At 40.2% G+C, this 19,360-nt stretch overlaps 1 protein-coding gene across 5 annotated transcripts in view; it reads right to left on the reverse strand.

The window, feature by feature from the left end:
• The window catches only part of ANK2 (ankyrin 2), a 253,472-nt gene extending 234,644 nt beyond the window's left edge, over positions 1 to 18,828 (reverse strand). For all 5 annotated transcript variants that reach the window (XM_074905236.1, XM_074905230.1, XM_074905229.1 and 2 more), the window contains exon 1: positions 18,717 to 18,828. In XM_074905236.1, the coding sequence (XP_074761337.1) occupies positions 18,717 to 18,797 (81 nt within the window). In that variant the 5' untranslated portion in view covers positions 18,798 to 18,828. The remainder of the gene's footprint in view (positions 1 to 18,716) is intronic.
• Positions 18,829 to 19,360: the final 532 nt, after the last annotated feature.

Consider the following 19,360-nt stretch of genomic DNA (forward strand, 5'->3'; position numbering starts at 1 on the left):
TGCTTGCCAGTCACAGGGTTTAGAAAACAGTCATACATGTAGGTATCATTTCAGCTCAATGAGGCTTCTGGGAATCTCTTTGGCTGTGAAAAGCATACAGTTTTGAAGACAACCAGCCTTGGGATTAATTCAATGAGGCTGACCAAACTGAGATGGTTTGAATTCCACTTCCAAAGGTGATACCAGTTTCCTGTATGATTCTCATGCTTATTTATAACACACTCAGCTCAGAGCGGCTCTGCCCTACTTCAGCAAAGCATTTAGGTAGGTGCATACCCCCAACATGTTTTCGAACTGAGACTGAAACTCAAGATTTTGCTAAAACGTGACCCCAGACTCTGTCACTGAATTCTTCCACCTTGGAAACGAAGACACTGCTTCCTTCTTGATGCACAATTTGGACACTTAAGCAGCAGTACAGGGCACATAATTTACCACAATGGTTTTAAATAGCACAAGATCCTCAAGTAGATGAACTGCAAAAATCTCTCAAACGAAATAGCCTACAGGAAAAAAAACACACACACCACTGCCATTCACACTAAAAACGTATTTTAGGAAGGCTGTTAATTATTTCTCAACATTTCTTGGTCTTACTTATTTGTAACTTTCATTACAGCTATCAAACGTCAATCCCTCCACTTCTTGTTTATAAATAACCAAAATAATCACGTTCATTCTTGCTATGAAAGCCATTCAACATACACTTTTATAATACCATTACTCATGCTAAAATGACATAGCAAAATCACTTAAATATCATTTTACCAAAGGGAACTACAAGATTGCAGCCTGAGATTTAAGAAAAGTCTCAGTGACATAATATCCTTTAATCTTGGTGTGATTAACAGGTTACCCTCACTTAATATTGTCAGCACCTTCAACAATACATTTCTGTATATATAAATATGTACCAACTGAGCTACCAGGGAATATTTAAATAAATGTAGCTAAGCTCATATAAACCCTTCTAAAACTCTCTTAGGGCTTTTAAATATTAATTACTTTTTTTAATGTAAACCATGAGAATTAAATATGTATAGGGTTTCAAATTAATACACAAATACAAATACAGAGTAGATGATAAGGAGCTGAAAAGTCACGCCTAAGCTACTCTGAACAATAACATCTTGCTAGCTGCAATACAGAAATACAGAAAACTAGTGACCCCAAGAGAGAGAATTAGATACATTTCAAACCATCCACTCATTAAATACCAAAATAAATAAAATATCATGCTGGTTTATATCCTTCCCCTTTTTTAAAGCACCAGTCCAAACGAATTCAGATGCTATTTGACCTGCTTGGCACATTATCAAATAAAACACCACCCGACTTAATTGAGCACTATTGACTTTATATCCTTATTATGGAACAGCTGAAATTCTAGACCTGCTCCAGAGACAGGCACCTCTTCTCAACAGCAGGAGAAAGGGATTTTGAAAAATAGCAAGCAGTATTATTCTGAATACTGTGAGTCCAAATAACAACTTGAAATGTAATACCACATGTAGAAAAACACACGCTTGGATCAATACAGATGATATGATCCCTCTTTTCTGAGATTTTCTGGAGCTGGCCTGGCCTTGCCAGGCACAGAGAACAGAGAAACAGCCACCACCATCACAATAGCCACAAGTGCCACGCAGCAAGTACATGGATTTAGGATGCTATCCAAAGGAACCCAGCTTCATTTAATTTTTCTATTCACCCCACGTTTTCCCCTCTGCATATCAAAATCCAAAGTAAAGCACTCATAAAGAGAGCCTATATAATTTTTAAAAATTTTTAGAAGACAGACTTTCCACAACTACAGTGACTTTTTAGGCTGGTGAAGACTGGCTTTTGCAAGTCTGTGACAGGAATACAAGTACTCTGTTAAAGTACGTCTGAAGCAGCTGTTTGCAAAGAGAAGCATTACTTGGTATATGGAGTCATGCATAGAAAATGACCAGTGCAATAGAAAGTACTCTAAATGTTACTAGTATCTCTCAACATAAAAAAACCCCACAGGAAAAAGTACAGGCAACTTTGACCCTCAGAGTGAAAAAAAAATTTAAAAATTAAAAAAAAAAAATCTCTTGCTAAAGGATTTCTGATAGACTGAGAAAAAACAAAACAAAACAGACTGGCAAGTATATCCTGTCAAGTAAAAATACGAGCAAAGGTAAGACAAAAAGACCTTAATTGTATTGGGTTATGGCACGGATTAAGGTCTTTATCTCAAGTGGTTAACCTATAAAGACATTTTCCTTCTGATGTTATCCAGACTCAACAGACACAAATGAATTAGGTCTCCTGATAAACCTAAAAAAAAAAAAAAAAAAGAAAGGCACTCTATTGCCTACAACAGTGGCACACAGCCACAACAAAAAGATCAACAGGTCTTCTAGTCAGGGATATCTGCTCTAATCTGTTTGTTCCCAGGAGATTTCTGACTTTACATGCACAGGGTGTTTTTGGTCCTCAGATCCAGCCTCCTGATACTGTAAGCAATACATCATCCACTCCTAGCCATACATTTATTTAATTCTGCTAAAATAGAGAACTCACTTGCCCTTACTCTCTTAGTAGAGAGCTCCTCCAAAAGTTCATTACTCAAATGGTTACAAACAGTGTAACTTGAGGCCTAAATTTAGTCACAGAAAATTTATATCTATTTACTGTCTGTGCCAACATTTTCATCTCTTACAAAACAGGCTCCTTTCCCCAAGCCTCCTCAATGGCCTTTTTTGCCCTGGTCCAATTTAAGATCACTTTTATAAAGTCTGGGTTATCAAATTTTACATATTATTACAGAAAAGACATCAGCAGTGTTTTGTACAACACTGACATTCACCATCTCTACTGAAAAGACTGTACTTGATACTATCATAGAATTGCCTTTTTACGGCTACACCAAATTTGTGGCTCATCTTTATCCTGCAGTAACCTATATTATATTAAGGTCCTTTTTCTCTTCAACTTACAAAACATCAAGACCCAAGACTGTAGCAGAAAATTTTATTAGGCTGCCACTGTATAATCTGCTAGTTTGTACTTGTACCTTTCATCCCTTTTCTTTAATATCTCTCAAGCACTATTCATTCTTCCCATGTTCCATCCTTCTCAGTTCTGCAGATTTCATCAGCAAGCTCCTATTTCTAGCATCAAAATTAAATAATTTCCAAAAATCAGACTCTGAGGAAGTCACGAGTCTTCTGGTTCAGTCTCATCAGTCAGAGTCCGTTCCAATGCAACTCACTAGCATCTCTGCTTCAGCCAAATCCGTATTGCCAAGATGGCAAGTGAGTTCTACCCAGACTCAGCAAACACGTCAAGACTAAAGTACAGATGTTTTAGTGCTTTACCTGTATGTAGAGTACAAAGAGCTTATAGACAGAACTGATTGAAAATTTCCCCCAACAAAGAAGTCCCATTTATATTGATTTCTATTTAAATAATAGCAAATCTCACTCATTTCCTTCCTATCTCTTATAGTGGTTCTTCAGTCCAAGTACCTATGGTTCCTACCTTCAGACTACTCTCTTTCGGCTGTCTGGAGCCCTGGGAATTTCCAAACCCTGAGTCTAGCCCAGACATGGTTCCTGCTACCTCTCAATCACTAACTGACAGAAGGAAACCAAAAGCTTTGAGTACCCAGATCTAACGTTTTCTGAAAATTTACTCCACAAAACTTTTTTTTTAAAATTTCTTCTATATATTCTAAAACAAAATGATAAATTTTTTAAACATAATTGCAAAAGAACATAAATTCTGATAATCAGCAAGAATGTTACAGATATAAAATTACTCATAGGCTCTCCCTGTGAACAACACAGCACTGAATGAGAGGTGGTCTCATCTGTGACAGTCTGCAACTTTTTTCTGTCCCTTCTGCACTGTTTAGGATAATAGAAGACATTTCTTCAAAATATTTGTAGCTGACAGCTGCTAGGGCAGCGTTTCCAGAGTTCTACATTTTGTCCTGCCCAAAGGGTTAACTCTGAAGCCTTGAAAGGTGAGAGAAACCATACATACATTTTTAATATCATATTTGCTCACATCCCTGAAACCCAAGAACTCTCATTTTCTGCTGGAAGCTCACTGCTTTCTATGAACAGTTGATATACATGCTAAGGGGGACATGGGCAATTAAGCCTTTATCCCAAAATATGTTTGAAAACCAATCCACAACTTAGTATTCTCAGTGGGAAAGCAAATGATCAGCCTCACAGGAGATCAATCCCTGATTTTAGAGATCCAGTGAAATTTAAGTAACAACAGCCATCGTGCTGTTCTGTCTCCTTGGCACTGCCTCCTTGTTAATATAATTATTGCAAAATGGAAAGCACCTACATCTTGTTTTAAGAGGAAATCTTTAACATTAGCTGTTTCCAGACACACATCCATTATACAAACCGAGTGACATCATACTGCTAATAGTTTTACGGCTGTTTCCATACATATCAAGATCACTAAAGAACAATTGAGCATAGTGTCTAAACGTTAAGTCTATGTTACTTACACTCAGAATGAATGCTGAACTCTTCACAACTAGCATGCTTTATACGAATGACATAAAATGTCACTGTATAAAAATGTATACATCAACACATGGCATCAAATATGCGAAAATTAGCAGAGATCTCACATTTATAAAGGTCGATTTATAAAAGACTGGGGACAAAGTGGGGGAAGGGACACTCTTTCTCCTAAAGACTGAAAAGGTGAGTGAGGAAGCTGCTACTGGGTGGTGAAGTCGCTGCTCATTAATCCTGGCTGTGGGGCTGACAACAGCCAGACCGCTGCCACCTGCTGTGATGCCTGCTCTCAGGAAGCCCAGCACCTGCACAGTGGTAACAATACAACGGACACAAGGACAATAGTTTGAATAAATTCTGAACTAAATGCTTGGCTAGCAGCCGAGTCAAGCTAGAGAGAGATTTTAGGCATAATCTTTAAAAATATCAAGAGAAGGTATGAAGAAGAGGGGGCAATAAATCGTGTTTTCAAAATTATGGCTAAAGACCAGAGAGATGCTGAAAAAAAAATCATATTTTTTTAGAAACAAAATGCAATTCTCTTTCAAGAGTAGTTCCTTTTTGGATTTCAAGTCATTTTCCTAAAAGCTTCTCCATAATTTTTTCTTCTGCGGGTCTCCATTTTATTTCACTGAAATTATATTATGTGCCAGCAATCCAATCGTGAAACCTCTGCAGTTAGTAAATTCCCAGAGGCTACAGAAACATTTCTTTATTTAGAGCAGCTGAAGAAAAATTTCTTTATTCTAGCAGACAGATACACTGAAGGTATTTAACAACCTAAGAAAAAAAATTCACCAAGCACTACATGGAGTGACACATTGCATGGTTGGAGTGGACAAAGGTCTTCAGCAACTATGTGAACCTACTTTGCGGTCAAACCTGAAGAATTGTGTTTAACAGATGCTGGATGTGATCAGTGTAAAGGAGTCTGTTTCTTTCACCTCTGTTCTGAACTGTTTTGTAAGACAAAATTTAATTTAAATGGAATTTTAAAGTTTTGTTCAGCAATACTTATCAGTAACAGAACAAATAGTTATAGTTGTATTCATGAGACCATAAAACAATACTTTTAAAAATAAGTATGAAGGAGGGAAGGGATCACACTTTGACATTTCCTGCTAGGGTCTTGAGAGTTTGCTGAAACATATTCTCACTGCTGCTCTGACAACGAAGACTGCAGAGTGAGTTTTGGCATACAAGCAAAATTCATAAATGGCAACATCCTCTCCAGATTAAGAATTTACTCATTTGTAAGTAAATACTGTAAATACTGTAAGTAAATACTGTAAATGCTAATTCATTTGCCTCAAAAAATTCTTCATTCCTTACAATCACACTGGGTACCACTGTTCCCAGACAAACACTGCCACTATTTGTAAGGGTTTTCCACACCTGGAATTTCCTCTGTCTTATTCTGCATCAGAACCTCACTCTGCAAATGCAGCCCCCCAGGGCAGCTCTAGAGGTCCTCGGGTCCACACTCATCTAATGCTAACAACTGCCTTCACACAGCACTGCCCTTCCCACTACTTTCAAGCACAGCCAACATGAGATTGAGATTCTGGACACCGATCACAGGAAAACATGTCAGAGCTACAATAAAACCTAAGTCTCATTCTCCATTAGCACAAGTATCCAATAACATCATCCATATCCCCTGACATCTCTCCCGTAATGAGAGAAGTTCATTGTCTTTCTTAAAATGAAATGTCTGTCATAAGTGAAGCTGTCACAAAGGCTTCTCACAATTAACGTGCCCTCCCTGTTGTCCTTGGAGCACTATGTTTCTGTACCACATTTCAGATTATCCTTAAGACTGCAATATCTGTACACCAAACAATTCTAATGAAGGCTTTCAGCAAAGCAGAACAGCATAACAGTTTTGCTGGTCACCTTCTGACTGTGTGAAGCAAATTCCTCAAACCAGTCACACTAAACCTTTCATAGGCTGAAGGCTTTGTCTAACTTAACAAGGCAGCATCAGAATTGTCAAATTCAAGCACAATAAAGAGGTACCTCAGTTCATATTTTGGAAACAATCACACAGTCTGATTTTCCAAATACTCATCCTTATTTCCAGCAACACTGGGAGGCTTAATTCTGAAGGTTACAAAGCGGGAACTTGATATTTATTTTAAGTAAGTGGATTTTGCTACTCATATTCATTTTCTTATAAATTTAATTCACTTGCAGTCTTACACTCTCATATTCACCAAGGTGAGTGTGCAGAGCAATCTGGACAGCATCACCTGCACCACAGAGGACAAGGGAGGACAGCTACTGATTTCTCACCACCTCTGGAGTTGTTCTTTATCAGTGACAGTGAACAAGCTTTGGATATGTCTTTTATACTCATTAGATGTCAAACAGTCATCACAGGGTAGTAAGAATCTTGCTTACTTTAGTTTCTATAAATCTAAGCCAAAGCATTGTTACCTGTCTTTTTTTTCCCTTTTTCTGTCTAAAATGTAGGTCTGTTTTCCCAATAGGCTAACAAGAAAAGGAACAGCAGATACGATTTGCAGCAATTCCCTTGCTATCCTCCAGTCAATGGATGCAGCGTCTTCTGGGACCAAGCAATCTTTGCAGTAGACTTTTCATAGCACAGTCCTTCTGGCCTGGGCTTAAATAGTAGGTTTCTCCATTCTGCTGCGTTACCAATAGAGGCTATGCTTTGAACCCTTATTTTATTGTCCCAATTATTTACTACCACATTCCCATGCGTTTCCATTCATATTTCATTCATGATAATCTTAATGTTTGTTAGAAATTTATACAGACTCTCCTTACTGCTGGTAAAACCAATTGTTTACATATTGACCAGCTCTGGCAACCTTCAGTAGAATTCTGCTACTGCCATATCTTATGAGTTTAATAACGCCTTCAAAAAGAAGCAAGAAGCTTCAGTGCCACATGTGACAGAACACAGAGGTATGCTTCACTATGGACTAAAGCATAGGCAATACATCCTTGGGTCTTGACAACGGCATAAAGTGAAATACAAAAGAATTGACAATAGACTGTCAGAAGTGAGAGCTACTGTTTGATGTGCTGTTCTTTAAAAAAAAAAAAAAAAAACAACAAAAAAACAGTGAAAATAATCAATTCTCCCCAGAAGAAATCCTTTTAATGCCATCTAGAATAAATAATCCACCCATATATTTCACCACCTCAATGCAATACGTGATGAACTTATTCAGTCCTTACTGCTGAGGTACAGGTATATCATAGCTGAGCATTGCTTTTCTACTTTAAAGGCAAATTGACATGCTCCAGTAAGATTAGTATCTGTATGTATCTACAGGTATGTCTTTGCTGAATTTTAGGGCAGAAACTGGGAAAGGACTTATGGTATTATATGTTTTCCACAAACAACCAATATATACTAATGGTTGTCATTATTATTGCAATAAAACCATCCAGATAATTTTACTAAGTAACAAGGAAATATTTTCCAGATTTTATCAATCCAAGCTCTAAGTATATTGAAAATTAGCCCTAATTCAGCTACTAATGTAGCTACATGCCATAAACATCAAGGGTCAACAAGGAAATATTCAACTCATTACTGATGGGCTGAATCTCAAAGCCATTAACTTCAGCAAGCTTTAACTCGGGCTCTAAAAATAAGTTGTGCAGTTTGTCTGAATGCAGCTTTCCAGGGCACATCTCAAGATATTAATGTTAAAATCAACCTGAATGAGTTCCTGAATATTTTGTGTGACCTCTGAGAAAAGACTTTGTACTCAGAAGGTCTTCAGGTGAAAAACCCAGGGCACACAGAGCAAAAAGAAGAGGCAGGGTTTTAAAGAGGAGGCGGTGTGGGGAATCAAGGCCCTTGAAGCTGATCCCTAGCAGTGGAAGAGAGGCAGGAGAACTGAGGATCTGCCTTGTTCTGGCACTTGTGCCTGAGGCTGCCCTGGGTAAACCTCTGCAAAGCATCTGACTGCAGCACGAGGCAGGAATACCAGTTTTATTCTATAAAGCACATTAGCTGCAATGATGAAAAATGCTATTTGAGAAAACAACTGTACATTAATACCAACGTTATTAGAATGGCAGCCCAATCTCACTTGGTTGCACCATGCACGTTATAGTAATGTAAATAACACTCTCTTTTCTTTTGTATTTCCACAAATCACATTTTAGACAGAAAAAAGCACCAAATAATTATATGGTTTTCATAGTGTTCCAAAAAAGGTTTTTTTATAAGTACATAATAGTGAAAAAGATCCAGCATTTTCTCTCTAGTGATCTAGTCAAGCACTGAAACGATCACACAAGAAACAGCTCCACCTTCTCTCCCCTCCCAGTTGCTCATTTCCAACCCTTCACATCCTGTGTGCTCTACAGAAATGAAGAAGGGAGCTCAAACCCTGATCAGTTTCTTACTCTAGTTCTCAGGGAGGACAAGCCACATCCAATTCAACTGGTGGCCATCTTATGCCACTTGTCAAACTCAATCTGGGAACAGAAAAACACAAACCCATAACACCATCAGTTTCAGAACTTAGTTCTAAATGAGATTAAAAATGCCACAGCTATGTTACAGACTTTGGAGACTGGAAACTATTCCAGTTTGAAGTGTTTGGTTTCCCTCTGTATTGACTAGGGCTTCTCTTTTGCGGAGATGAACTGCATCTATTTTCTCAGAAAGTTTCAGCAAAAGATTAATCGTTTGTTCCCTCCCTTCGGGGGGGGGAAAAAAAAATCATCATCACATCAATCTTCCCAAGAGGGATGGGAGAAAATAAGCAAAGATCCCATTCCAAACACCAGTTACCCATGTGAACAATCCATTAACTCTGGTCTCCAGCATCAACACCCAATACATAAAGCTTCACCAGCTCTAACTCATACTCGACTGGTTTGTAGCCCTATCTTCATCACATCAATTACATCAATTAAAAAGATGACTTTCATTAATTGTATTTACCCCTTTCATTTAGTGATTTATTTTTTTTATTGAACATATCTGGTTTCCATTTGGATGAAGGTACATTGTGCAAAAAAGATTTCCAGCAAGATTTTTTTTGCTCATTGACTAAAAAATTGGGATACCATTCATATAGCTGCTGTATAAACATGAGCCAGACTGAATTATTTCTGCTCAGGGGTAGTAACTGGTTTATAACAATGATTTCTAGGAAAGGCATGTTGCACATCACTATCCTAATTGCTGTCAACTGTATTTCAAATGGGCCGCACTCCTAAACTCACATTGCAAAGGAACAATCTTGCATTTTACAGTATACATTAGTGCATAATGAGTTCATGGCAGCTGTTTTACAATTGAAAGCCCTCGCCTGCTGCTTCTGTTGGTGATGTTGCTGTGAAAAAAGCAGTTATGCTGACAGCGGGGGGGGGGGGGGGGGGGGGGGGGGGGGGGAAGAGGCGTGTACAAATACACAGCTTCAAATATAATTAACCATAAGCCCTCACAACTTATACCTCCAAACACAATCACAGTGATTGCAAGCTCTGCAAGTGCCATGGCTTCCTTGGAAAACACCTTTGCACCATTACACCATTAAAAGCAGTTAATTAAAAATAAATGAAACAACAAAAGCTGTGTTTGTCTTTTAGGCAGGGAAAACAAGGTACAGGGGGAGGATACTTACACCTTTCCTCCCCAACACTGAAGTGCACCATAGGAAACGGGTGACTCAGCTCTACACTTAACCCCCTTAACTTGTATTTCACACAAAATAACATGCTATCAGTAGTTCTAATGGCTGAGGGGGAGGCCATGATCTCTAACTGGAGCAGTCAGTCTCTGACACAGCAGTGACCTTTAGAGAAGGCACAGAACGCGTTTCCCATCTTTCTCTTTCACTTGTTTTTGCGAATGCTGTAGTCATCACTCTGTCTTCAGCGTGAGTAAAGCAGTTAAAGCGCAAATGGAAATGCCAGCTCATAAAGCGTCTTTCTTCAGTGTTTCAAAGCTAATGAGCATGAATCATAGATTGATTGGAAAATCTGTGCCCATTCCAGTGCTTCTGTTTTCTAATATTCACCATGCTCTGCTCTGTTGCATAGGTCCACAGCAACAAGAGACCAGACCCTCAGCTGATGAAAGCTGGCAGAGCCCCTGCCAGCTGTAACAAACCTACACTGACATCCAGCAGAGACTATGGCCCACTGTGCTCAGTTGCCGTGCACTGGAAAAAAACACACACAAACAGGCTGAGATACAGTATAACACCACATACCCAAACGCATACATACACAACCCATAGCCCGCTTCTCCTGATGTTTGTGCCTATTCATTCATTTTTTGATTGAATTGATAGAATCATAGCAATGTATCTACCAGGGCAGTCAGACTAGGTTTCTAATGGTTTGTGTGATGAATAACTGCCATTGTTTCTTGACATTTATACATTGACATCTGGTCTCTGATATGGAAATCTGCCAGATGTATTAGATATTTAAAATGTTAAAAAAAGGGACTAGTAGAGTCTTCTGGTCACAGGAAAGCAGCACAATTAATACAGTAAGAAACAAAGAAGGTTCAGAATCGTATCTTCTGTAGAAGGGTATAAATTGTTTATAAAACTCCACCAGTTCACACTTTCATTTATGTATTTCAAATTATCACCAGTGTTCTTCATTGCCTCAACCTAATGCCTTCACTGCTTCAGCTAACACATACTTCAAACACTGCCATAAAGAAAGCCTAGTAGTGGAACAATTAGCAGATTTAATTGATAATGAAGCTACATTGTTGCAGGAATCCATGAGTTCCTGGTGCCACTTTAAATCAATGCACTGCTCAGATCCAGTACTACAGCATAACATAAACACATGCCATCCAAGACTGGATGAAACAAATAAAAGCAACCAATCACTTCTGAAATACTTAGCCTGTGGCAGAAACCTATATGCTGTTTAACCTAGAAAATAATTTCAAACTGCAATTACTGTTGTTTACTCTATTATTTCCTTAGTAGTCAACCCTATTCTCCAGAGAGTACTTCATTCACGAACTAAATTTTCGTGTGTGTGTGTGTGTGTGTGTGTGTGTGAGCTAAGCTAAGAAAAAAATGTAAGTAGATTACAAATTATTTACCTGCACATAACCCAACTGCAGGCTAGCTGGAAGCAGCTACAGAAAAGGTGAGATAATATGGGTAGGCATCTACCTTTACTCCCCCTAAATTGCTGTGTGGTCAAGGAGCATTTTTATTTCAAGGTTTGGGGAAGACTAATCAATGACTGCACATTTGACTTGAAATGCCTGTAAGGATACACTGCTTTTTTGTTTAAAAGGCAAAAATGTAATACCACATTTCTATCTTCCCAAATCACACGTACAAGAGAGAGATATTAATTTGAAAATTCATTACATGTATTCTCAACTATAACTTGTTTACAAAAAAGTGACCTGAAGCAATTCATTGCCTCTCTCATGCAATTTTTGAAACCACCCTGAGGGAGCCCTGAAAACTGGCCCATCTCCATCTACTTTAAAAAAAAATTTTCCCTCCTGTATTTGGTGCCAAAACACAATGAAACCATGTGGAAATAAATGAGAAAATGCAAAATGACTAGGGTCACACTGAACAAATAACAGTACAGCAAATTTCTACTGAAAATGAAGTATGGAAATACTGAATTATTCCTACACAGTGTAGGAATAATAATAGTAAGTTCAAACTTCCAGCTTAGCAATTTTCTGTCACCAAGACAAAAGCAACCCAATTAATCAGCTAGGAAACATTTTGAAATAATTAATTCCTGCAAGTAAATGAGGCTGTAAGAGCCCCTAGCCATCTTATTATTTTCTCAGCCTCCCTCTGTTCCTTGCATTTCAGAGCTCTAGGGCTCCCTGTGTCTAGCCTAAATATCTACGCACTGCATATGTCAGTCTCAATTTGTAGAGTGGAAGAACTTTCCTAGCCAGAAATGCCATCTAAAGCATCCACACAGCATGCCCAGCGGAGGCAGGGACACAGAGCTGCACAACACACGGCATCTCTGATAGGGACGGGCAGGTAAGAGAGGCAGAGAGCCCGAGAGGCTGCTGATACACCCCCTGACTGCTGTGCGAGGCAGCTGAATAGCCAGGTCTCGCGTACACATCTTGCTGAATGGAGAACATCTGAAGAAAGAAGTGGTCCAGTGTTGGCTCAATAGGTCAGATCTTTAAAAAAGCAAAACCAAACCAATCTGCAGAAGACCAAACAGAACGCTCACTAGAGATATATTTGTAAGTATCAGGCTTTCTCACCGATTTATCTGGTTGCTGAAATCCTTCTCCCAGACGCTCTTTCATCACACACAGATTGCAGCATAACCAGCAGGAGGGGAGGCAGAGAGGAGCACGTGGCTGCCTCCAGCACGGACCCCAATATCCCCAGAGAGCCAGGACAGGCAGCTTTAAGCTGCCGCCTGAAAGCCCAGCTCAGCCCGGGTCGCTGCTGGCCTGCAGGAAGGCGTGACGGGGCTGCGAGATGTGCAAATGTGATACAATATGTGCAATACTTGACAGCCCCAGGCATCCTGCAGGGAGAAAGGGAAGCTGGCTGGGGAAAAAGGGACTTGCCTCTCTGACTCAATTGATGTTTGCCAAACATTGGTGAAAATGAGCAAGAACTGTGAATGATAAATCAGGAGCCCTGAACGTGTGGCAGGCGGATGCAGGCTCAACACATCACGTGGTTCTATACAAAATTCACCACTCTTATCCAGATGATTTCTTCCTTGTTATCTCCACAGTATTTCATATTTCATATAATATTTCATATCTGTGAAATGTAGCACCTGCACAAATATGCTAATACACTAAAATAACTCTACCCATTTGTAGATTCCTATTATTCCATTTAAAAAAAAAAAAAACACAACATCTTTAGAAGCAATATACATATTAACTTTATAGCCTGCAATGAATCAATGTAACCTTATAAGTAGTTGTGTCAATTCTACGATTTGTTCATTGCTTATTCCAATACAACAGAGCACAATAATGCCTGAAGTGATCCTGTTACACTAGAACATAAGACTTAGAAAAGTCAGGTTCAGCTGTGCAGGCAGTACCACATGCTATCTTACACACTTTACAATGCTAAAATAACAACCACGCCACCACAAAACGCTGTAGTCCAGATGTTCAGCTATATTGCCCAACATTATTTTCCCTGTCTCACTGCTGTCAGTAAACAGTAATTTCTCCAGAGTGTCAACCACCATGGGGCTGCCATGAGAGTAGCACAGGGCGTTGTGCTGATGCAATCATCAGAAGCGATGATTGCTCTGTGGCAAATAGTGGCATAGAAGTAAGGCGCTTCATCTCATAGCGGGATAAATACACATTTGTTAACATTACATGTAGCAACTAAAGCTAGATGAGACAGGCAAAAAAGAAGTAAAGATACATCAAAGCATTTGTAGCTATGTGGCATAAAATGTGCTAGAAGCCTTATGATAGGAAGAAAAGGCAAAGGGAACAATCGAAACCTGATCTCAATAGTGCAAGAATATCAGTGGAGTTGCATCAGATTTACGATAGTGCAAACCATTTTGAAATGTACTGCAGACATTTAGGAATACATCTGGTTTGATCCTTAACAGTCTCTTACCTCCATGACCTAAAAATAAGTTTGTCTTTTCCTCCATCTATTCTCTTCTTTCCAGAGCAAATTCTAGTGTCATTTCTCTGCTTGTTTACTTTCATGTGATTTGGATTAACTCAACTGAAAGCAAGGTAGTTCCAGTTCTCTAAAACTGGCTCAGCTGAAAGAACAAAACCTTCCAGACTTACAGAAGCTATGTTACTAATAAAATTAACAATATTTAACACCAGTGACTTGGGCTAGCTCATAATTACCACTTTTGCTTGCTGTTCAGCTTACTGTGTATCATCTGAAGGAAAACCTTATTTCTTCTAAAACTGGAGGATGTGATCTCTCTTAGAAGAGGAGGCATATTCTCGTTTCATCTCAGCTGGATCATCAAACAGTGCAGCAAGCAGCAGTGTTGCCACAGCTATTTGTCCATCACCAGTAATAACGGGATAGCGAGGGAAATAGCAGCAACTAGAGAAGGCTAAGTGGGACCTCGCAAGAGTCAAATGAAGGCAATTTAGAGGAAACACCACCCAGCAGACTGGAACTACTGTTACACAAGCCCCCATATTGATTTTTAGGGAGAGATGGATACTGGCTCAATTTTTTCTTCTGATGGCATCCAATTCTCCACTAAATTTGGTAGCTAGAACCTATTTAAATAGCCACATATACTATCAATTAAACTGTTGTATAATATTATTACAGCACCATAAATGACATAGGTGAAAACACAGGGACATGGGAGTGAGAAGAACCTCCTTCAGTTGAATCCAGTCCAGTGATATGTTAAAGAAATCATATCTCATTCATAATTAATCAAGATTCTCCTAGCTCTTTACCTAGTTAAACCTATCAGAAGACTGCTGAAGAGTCTCATTTCCTCTTCCCCTCAAATAGCCTTTTGCTTTAACACACTAAAGCCAAACTCTTCTAGTTTTCACATAAGACAGACTCTCTTCTTTTCCAGCAATCTCCCTCTGCATGCTTTGTGTATGTTTGGATTCTTGTTCTTGAACACAGGTGACCAACATTGCACTTGTATTTCCAAATGGGTCTCAATTACCTTATGCATGGAATGAATAGTCTTAAGTAATGAAAATTAATTAAAAGCATTAGCTTGTACACTGTAATGATTCCATTAGCAAGTATATAACTTCCACTGGAAGTACCTCATCTAATACATCCAATTTAATTTTTTCCATAGATACATTTAAAATAAGAGATGCTTAGCTTAGAAAAAAAGTCTCATTTATCTTCCTTTAAATCAGCATTACAACTTCCTCCAAGTCTTTTACAGTATGAGCCTGAATCTGGGCTTTTAATTTCTCTTAAAGAATGAACAATAAAAGTAACAAGACTAGAATTCCACAATAAACAAAAATAGATTATTTTTGTCTCAATCCATCAATGGTGTGTGCTTTATAATCAGCAGAGTAAGAACCTGTGATTTCTAGAAACCCCTTTGCCATCAGTGATTTTAGTATGAGATACAGGAATAGGCTTCATTTTCTACATGATGAGCAACAGTATTTGTTTTTCATCCAAAACACTCTATAATGACAAATACATCCTTGAAAGGACTTACAGGAATTTGGTACTTGGACACTTCACAATACACCTGGCAAAATACAGAAGGTGGCCTCAAACAAATGATGTTTTACAAAGTCATATGCTTGCTATGCTACTCAACACAAATGGGCTACCAAGACAAGAAGATCAATGCACACCAAACGCTTTTCTCACTGGATTTCCTTACAGTTACACCAGCAACAACGTGAAGCTGTTTTGTTCACTTTTGCCTCCAGTAGAATGCATCCTATGCTCTCTGACACTAGAACTGAATAAACACAGAAATGTAGCATGATTTTTTTCCCAGGAACACAAATTGCACCATATCCCAGTTATCACGTGGAGGCAAAGTACCAAAGGAAAACTGGACGCAGCCCTACCGTTGGATTCACAAACCCATTAAGGCAGCCCACTTACTCGCCAGAATGCACAAAGCCACAAACATCACCACAACGATTAAATCTGATTTGGGGTGGGTAGTCATTTTCTCCTTTTTACCAACATTTCATTTTTTCCCATCTTGTTCCATATTAAAAATGGATGTGCATAAAAAAAAAAAAAAAAAGGGGGGGGGGGGGGAGAGGTACTGCAGAAAATTAAAGAAAGCCCTATATTGCTTCCTACCTAGGACACACTCCTGGAATATAGAAGATCCAGATAAATGTTGTATCCAAGATACGTTTCTCTGTGTCTCCCAATACATAGATCAAACTCATCTGGCTCAATTAATATTTAATTATCCACACAAAAGGGATCAACTACCACAGAACAGATAGAGGGCATGTTGGATGGCGCAATGCAGCTTCGTTCAGCAAAAGTAGTTCAGGACCTGAAAACAGGCTACATTACTTCTGATTTTGGAGTTCTCGCACATGGCACTTTCATCTCTGAAAGAAACTGTGCCCACCTAGACAAAATGCAGAGGAATTCAGCCTGGAATTCTTATTCTCCTGGCTATTCTGAGGTGTCTCTGTCTCACAAAAAAAAGAAAAAATCTATTTTTCGTATTTAAAAAAATATTATTAGAATTTAAAAAGGAATATTAAAGCCTAGAGCTAGATTTCTTCATGAAGTCGCTAAGGGTAAGGCTTCATGAGAACTAATGCCATACTAGACCTGAAGCACCAACATCTATTGCATTCAAACCGAGCTATTAACAATTTTTAGGTTTACATTTGTCAGTTGAAAATGCCCAATTGCTATTTTCTAACTGTAAAAGATAACTTTAAAAAGATACCCAAACATTTATTATGTTTCTGAAAAATGAAGATGCATCAGCTGTTGGAAAACTGAATATGGAGGCTCAATACAAGAGATGCTTTCTAAGCACTCATTTGGCAGCAGCGGCGTATACTCGTGTTTCAGCCTTGAAAGACTCTGGGCCACTTTACTTAGAAAACAATGGAAAAACAAGAAGCCACATATACGTGGATAAAAATGATGGAAACACCCACTTCAGTTCCTTACATCTTTAAAACTTATCCTCTAACGTGATGTTGTTCTGAGGTTATCTAACAGTCAAATAAAAATGCTGGGTACGCACTTGTTTGATTTTTGCTTCCTCGTAGGATTTACATATCCCCACAAACCTTTCAAATTCAGGGGTAAAACGAAGCAGGTATTACCTCTGCTGCTTGGTTGTGCTTAAATATAAGGCCAACATGCTATATAAAATCCCCCACTGTGTGGAGATCCAGACAATATTCAAAGCACAGTGGGGTGGGGTGAGGATGGTTTTGTTCAATTTCTTGCTTAGACTGGATTAATCTCATGCCCTTATGGTTATATGTACAGAATCTTCCCTCTGTTATAAAATGTGGCCTAAGTGTCGCCTATTGTAAATCAGCTTTTCTTCACCAGGTCAAAACCCTTGCAAAAGTCCCTGAATAAGTGCCTCTTGGCAGCTCTATATTATTTCCATTTGTAGCGATTTGTCTTGCTTATATTCAATGTTGGTTAAAATGCAAATTTCATGCAAAATATGGGACTGAAGAATTAATCAGCGAATATACTTTGTATGAATTAAATTCTTCCTCATCCTGCAAGAAGTCCCACACATTTTAGTAGGTATAACTCACGTTATACCAATTAAGATTAAAGGAGGGAGGGGAAGAGAGAATAGCTGTAAACCAGTTTATGTCATAATTATGCAGAACCACGGATATCTTTCCTCTAAAGGAGAGAGAAAACCCAAACAGAAATAAATGGTTGCCTACAATTAAATCCATTAAAAAGAAATTACCTCAAGCAGGGGGTTGAAGCAGCATGCACACTATACCTTGCAAATCAACCCTTTATAAAAGAGAAACTGCACACACAGAGAAAGTGCCCTGAAAACTGGGTGTGGCTGGACAATTCACGTTTTTACCCAGTTATTTTTCACTAGCATCACTGAATTACCACAGATGGTACAAAAGCTAGCAACGTATCTCTCTATGATTGCTTATAACCCAATCTAACAAACATCTCTGGAAGAGTAAACTGAAGGTTTATAAACCTGCATCTGTATCACTTGAAGAAAAAGGGACAGAAGCACACAAATCAATACCATCACGTACAGGTTTGATGTTTCTTCTGCCAAAACAAGCTGCTCTCTTTCTTAAGGGAAGCACTGGGAAACCTGCGCTGAGTGGCATCCACTGCCCAATGAAACCAACTCTAACTGAACAAAACAGACAGCTGTTTACCAAAGGGAAAAAAAAAAATCCAACCCACAAAACCAAACAGCCCTCCGGTAAACCGTTCGGTTCAGTTACCACAACACGATCAATCCCCCTGTCGCGACAGGGCGATCCTCCTCGCTTGTTGGCGTACCAGCAGGTTGGCTACTGAGCCAAGAGCCACAAAACCCTTCCCGGCTGCACACCTGAGCATCGGAGGAGGCGCTGCGCCCCGCTCCCCGCCGCACGCTTCCTGCCCCACAGCCCCGGCCCCACAGCCCCGGCCCCCCCGGCGCTCCCTGCCCTGCCCGGGCAGCGCGGGAGGCTGGAGGCGCGGCCCGAGCCCGCCCCGCTGCCCGCCGCCGCCGGGTCCCGGCCCCCCGCCCCACCTTCTTGGGTCTCTTCCTCCTCTGATTACCGCCGTTGCACTTCTCCCCGCTGTCGCTCCGCTGGGCTGCCTCCTCGTTCATCCTAGCGAGCAGGTTTGCCGGCGCCGAGCCGTGCCATGGAAGGCTCCAGCCGCCCAGCCCCTGCCGAGGGTGGTACCCGCCGGGGGCGGGCGCAGCAGCGTTGCCGTGGCAGCGGCGGGGCGGGGGCCGCCGGTGTCCCGCCGAGCCCCGGGGACGCCCGGCGGGGCGGGGAGGGAGCAGCCCGGCCACCCCCAGGACACCGCGGCCTCCCGGCTCTGCCCCGCCGCGGGGCCAGCGAGGAGGGAGAAGCGTCGTCAGAGTCACAGAAGGGTTGGGGTTGGAAGGGACCTTAAGGATCATCGAAGTCCATCCCAGCCCCCTGCCACAGGCAGGGACACCTTCCACTAGACCGCATGGTTCAAAGCCCCGTCCAACCTGGCCTGGAGCGGCTCGAGGGAGGGGGCAGCCACCACCCCTCTGGGCAACCAGGGCCAGGGTTTCATCAGCTCTGCTCGGCCCCCCGAGAATGAGCCCTCAAAGGCGCAAGTCCTTGAAAAAATGCACACCAGAAAGAACGAGGATCTTGTGTTAGACACTTGTTGAGCAGAGATTTGTGATTTGAT

The sequence above is a fragment of the Athene noctua genome, chromosome 4, assembly GCF_965140245.1.
Source record: "Athene noctua chromosome 4, bAthNoc1.hap1.1, whole genome shotgun sequence".
NCBI lineage: Eukaryota > Metazoa > Chordata > Aves > Strigiformes > Strigidae > Athene > Athene noctua.